The 4,442-nt window shown below is 35.2% G+C and overlaps 1 protein-coding gene across 1 annotated transcript; it reads right to left on the reverse strand.

Annotated features, from left to right (window-relative positions):
- Window positions 1–5: 5 nt before the first annotated feature.
- cfap73 (cilia and flagella associated protein 73) lies at window positions 6–3,334 on the reverse strand. Its single transcript, XM_065250532.1, has 7 exons — window positions 3,205–3,334; window positions 2,919–3,024; window positions 2,315–2,419; window positions 1,949–2,149; window positions 1,053–1,274; window positions 779–922; window positions 6–653 (listed from the first exon to the last, which is right to left on the reverse strand). Exons 1-7 carry the CDS (start codon window positions 3,255–3,257, stop codon window positions 558–560), a joined length of 927 nt encoding a protein of 308 aa, XP_065106604.1. The 5' UTR covers window positions 3,258–3,334; the 3' UTR covers window positions 6–557.
- Between the last annotated feature and the right edge of the window lie 1,108 nt (window positions 3,335–4,442).

Below are 4,442 nucleotides of genomic sequence, written 5' to 3' on the forward strand. Positions count from 1 at the left end.
ATGCAATAAACAAGACTATTAAAATTATTATTTCATTTTATCTGATTGTTCTGTGAGAATCATGATGCTTTCAGAAAAAAATGCTTTCTTTTAAAGGGACTATAGGGATCATAGTGACCCTACAGCTGGTTTCATTCTTTTGTTTAGGTTACAAACATTTTCTATATCCGAAACCTGGAAAATGCTGCCTATACAGTAAACAGGGATGGGAAGACATAAATGTTTATCTGAATTCAGTGTTCATGTAATATCTCATCTACCGAGATGCTTTAATGTCATTGATTTTTGAAGGACTCATAGGGGACTCATGAAATCCCACCATTCTGCCTCAAAATAAAACTGGCATTTGATGGAACAATAAAATGTTATTTATTATTTTCTTTCAACCAAATAATTGTTTTTCCTTGAGATCATTGTTTTAACATTTAGCAGAGGTTTTTATCCAAAGCGACTTACAACACTGAGGAAAACAATAAAGCACACAATCCTACAACAAGGTAGCAAGATGCTGGTGAAGATGCATAGGCCATCTGGCAGTGTGTTGTGCGTATACATCTTCAGACCTTTGTTCTATCATGTGGTTTCAGAATGTGAGGTAGGGTGATCTCTGATATTGGCTTTCTACCTGAATGAACCTGGAGAAAGTTTTGAATCTGAAAAAGGTAAAAAAAAAAATTGTTATTAAAGCGAAAACACAATTCTTAACAGTAATCTCATCATGTTTCTTTTCCATTTTATTTCCAATTCGGTTAAGATTAAATGGGTTGCGCTTTTTTACCTTTTCCAACTGAAACAGAGTGTCCTCAACATCCACAGGAACTTTGCCAATCATGTAATAAAGGTTAAGGATTGTGACTTTAATCTGGCCCCATAGAAGTGTCTCTTTTGTTGCATTGGCCTGGATGTGCTTCATCACTGCTTCCTGTAGAACATCTGAATGGTTTGTTATCTTGTGATATAAAACTTTTCACAAGACTGAGGTGAAAGTGTGTGTATGTGTGCATAAGTGTACATAAGTGTACCTATGCCTTTAAGTGTGTGTGCACACTTACCCATTTATATGCCTGTGCACGTATGTTGTCCAGTTGTGTCTGTTGCTGAGACAGTCTGTTGCTGTAGTCCAGGAGAACAAAGCTATGTTCATTTTTGTACTGTCTCAGTTCTAGCCCGATATGTTTTCTTTCTTTCTCAGTTGCAGTATGTTTTTCCATTAGATGCTCATGGAGGGACTGTACTGTTTGACAGCGGGCTATGAGTTGACCAATGTTCTCAAACTAAAATGTTAACAAAAGAAGAGAGAGAACAAAAGTTGCATTACTAAACAATCTAAGGTATGATGTTCTGGCAGAAAGATACGATGCATCAAGATAAATTAAACCGAATTTGACAGTGTATTTGTTTGCTGAAGCTACTGTACTTAAGCACAATAATCTTTTATATCACCTTGTATGTTATATTGGTTCCAACTTTCAATAAGTTAATTAAAGGGACATTCCACTTTTTTATGAACATATGCTAATTTTCCAGCTCCCCTAGAGTTAAACATTTGATTTTTACAGTTTTGGAATCCATTCAGCTGATCTCCGAGTCTGGCACTAACACTTTTAGCATAGCTTAGCACAATCCATTGAATCTGATTAGACCATTAGCATCGTGCAAAAAATAACCAAAGAGTTTCGATATTTTTCCTATTTAAAACTTTTCTGTAGTTAACTTACACTGTGTACTAAGATCGACGGAAAATTAAAAGTTGCGATTTTCTAGGCAGATATGGCTAGGAACTATACTCTCAAACTGGCGTAATAATCAAGGCCTTTACTGCTGTAACATGGCTGCAGCAGGCGTAGTGATATTACGCAGCAGCCGCAAATAGTCCCCTGGATTACTTTCAATAGCAGGGGACTATTTTGTCCCCTTCATATTCCAGACATAACATAATAGTCAATACCTTTCTAGACATCTTAACAGCACTATCCAGGAAGTGCTTGTAGATACTGGCTTTATTGACACGAGACTCTAGTAGCGCTTTTTGTGCCAGCAAGGCATCAAGTTTGATCTGTAGTTTCTCGAGTTTATGTTCTTTCAGCATTATTTGAGCTCTCTCTGCCTCCGCTTTCTTTAGGGCATGCGTCCGTTTGGCATCATTTTCCTTAAAAAAGAGAAAAAGCAATAACATGTAACTTAAATTATATTGTATATTTAAAAATAACAAATGGTGTTTTAGAACACCAAATTATAAAAAAATACATACATTGAAAAGAGCAGATTCGTATTTTCCATCCGTATCAAGTTAAGATGCAGAATGTTGCCTTACCTTTACAAATGCGTTGTAATTCATTACAAATTCTTTCAGTTTTTCCTCCTCTTTCATCATGTTCTCCTTTCTCTGTCTGAATCCCTCCCGTTTTTTGTCAACCTCCTGACATGTACATTTATGCATTATTATTAACAGTGCATTCAAGGTAAATTTAAAGGTGTAGCGGAGGATTTTCTCGAATTTTAGAAAAGAACCGCCTTCTCCACTTTAAAAAAAAATGCAATTGCGCAACACTCCTGATTGACAACTAGGAGGACCAATAGTCTTGATGATCCACCCGGAAAAAGAAAATCCTCCGCAATACCTTTAATAATTATATTTGGATTAAACCTTTGACCATTTTACTGCTTACGCAAAGCTCGTCCAATTGAGCTACAGGAACATACATGGACTACAGGAAAATTATTGGGCTATAAAAGAACTAACCTACTAATCTACACGAACACTCCTAAAATAAGAAACAATTGATTTAGCCAACGGGTACATTACTGAGCTACAGGAAACAGACAACAGAAACATCAAATGTTATTTGGAATGACAAAAATATTTCCGAAATCCGAAGTAAATAAAATAATAAATCTAAACATTTCTCCACAACTACCTCCTTCTGTGTTTTCAGTTCTCTGTCCACGCGTCTGACCTCCTGGCGCTTCACCAGGAGGCGCGAGGCCTCTGTTGTTAAATCCCTTTCGTGCACTGCTTCATTTCTGCAAGTCAAGTAAGTTTGTACAATTAGTGACTGTATGCAAAAAAATACGCACAAATAAGCAAAAACATAGCCCGATTTACATCTCATCACTTCCAATTTAACGTGAACACCAATCGCATATAAATTGGTGATTAGTAAAAGAAGATGTTGGAGTTAAGTCAATACACTTAAAACTTACGAGAGTCGCTTTTCGTAAACAGTCCGAAAGTAATCATCCAAATTCAAGTTCATCCTTTCTGTTTTACGTCTGGCAAAACTTCTACAGTTTGTAGTCTCCTCACGAGAGAGATTGACAAACTTTCTTTGCTTGTTTTGTTTCCACAGCAACGAGAACAGCGGAACTTCTTAATCTGTTGCCCTCCAGTGGCAAAGTCAGTTCCAGATTTAGGGTGTTAGCAAAATCATTAGATGATTTTATTTGCTTTAGCTATTTTTCGTGCCTTTACAAAATTACATCATATTCAAAATACACTCAAATAATTTAATGGATAATAATAAAATATAATATAGCTCAGATATTTCAACAAGTACTGATAAATAAAATTATGTTTTTTTTATAGGCAAACCTTAAAAAGCCTTTATATCTTGAGTTATACGCCGTTTTAGCCACATTATACACTTTGTTGTCTGCGTCTTTAGGATTTAAAATATTTATTCGTTATTTAATGAATAATTCCTCCGGAATAACAATGCGCGAACATGAAAAGTGTCCTTTTTGTGATGCGTAATGGACTTGATAAAATAAAATAAAATATGTTAAGTGTTTTTATATGTTTTCTATTCCCCTTGTTTTGGTGCGCGTGTCCACAGCTTCATTTATATTTCATCAACATGAATCTGTCTCGTGTCACCTTCTCACCTAATGCATTAGGGCCACGCGGACTTCTGTTGTTTTTGGTGTGAGGATTTCTAACACCCATGTAAATGTCCAAAGTAGCTTTTACAAGTAAAAAATTTTGAGGTCACATTTACCCGCCCTATAGTTATTTAAGTTTCTTTAAAAAAAAAAAACTAGTAAATGTATTCTTTATTATGCAAATTGGAGTATATTCTGTACAATAAAAATAGATTTAAATGTAGTTTGCAACGTTGCGCATAAGTTTGAACATGAATCTCAACATAGTCACTGATTCAAGGTTCAGAAAATGTCGCAAGATTTGGCAGGACCTGGAGGACTTTTCTGAAGACCATTGAACCGTTTAATGGCACAGGACAAACAAGAAACATTTAAAAAAGAAATTGTCATTGATTGTCCAAATAACATCGTCCAGTATAAGAATCAGATGTAAACTTGTGAAGAAACTGTGTTATTATTCTGTGTTGCAAACTTTCTGTTATATTTCTCATGTGAAACAACTAAATTATTACTTTAATTTTCAAAACTCCTCTTTTTCCCCCAAAAATTCAGCATTTTCC

The sequence above is a fragment of the Paramisgurnus dabryanus genome, chromosome 5 (assembly GCF_030506205.2).
Source record: "Paramisgurnus dabryanus chromosome 5, PD_genome_1.1, whole genome shotgun sequence".
Classification (NCBI taxonomy): Eukaryota; Metazoa; Chordata; class Actinopteri; order Cypriniformes; family Cobitidae; genus Paramisgurnus; species Paramisgurnus dabryanus.

Bases quoted from the DNA above. Each gene is read 5' to 3' on its own strand.
- cfap73 (XM_065250532.1), bottom strand. From the start codon at position 3,257: ATGAACTTGAATTTGGATGATTACTTTCGGACTGTTTACGAAAAGCGA. The intron at 3,025-3,204 runs GTAAGTTTTAAG...CTTGACTTGCAG, and splicing joins GTTTACGAAAAGCGACTCTC to AAATGAAGCAGTGCACGAAA. The intron at 923-1,052 runs GTAAGTGTGCAC...GATGTTCTACAG, and splicing joins GTGCACAGGCATATAAATGG to GAAGCAGTGATGAAGCACAT.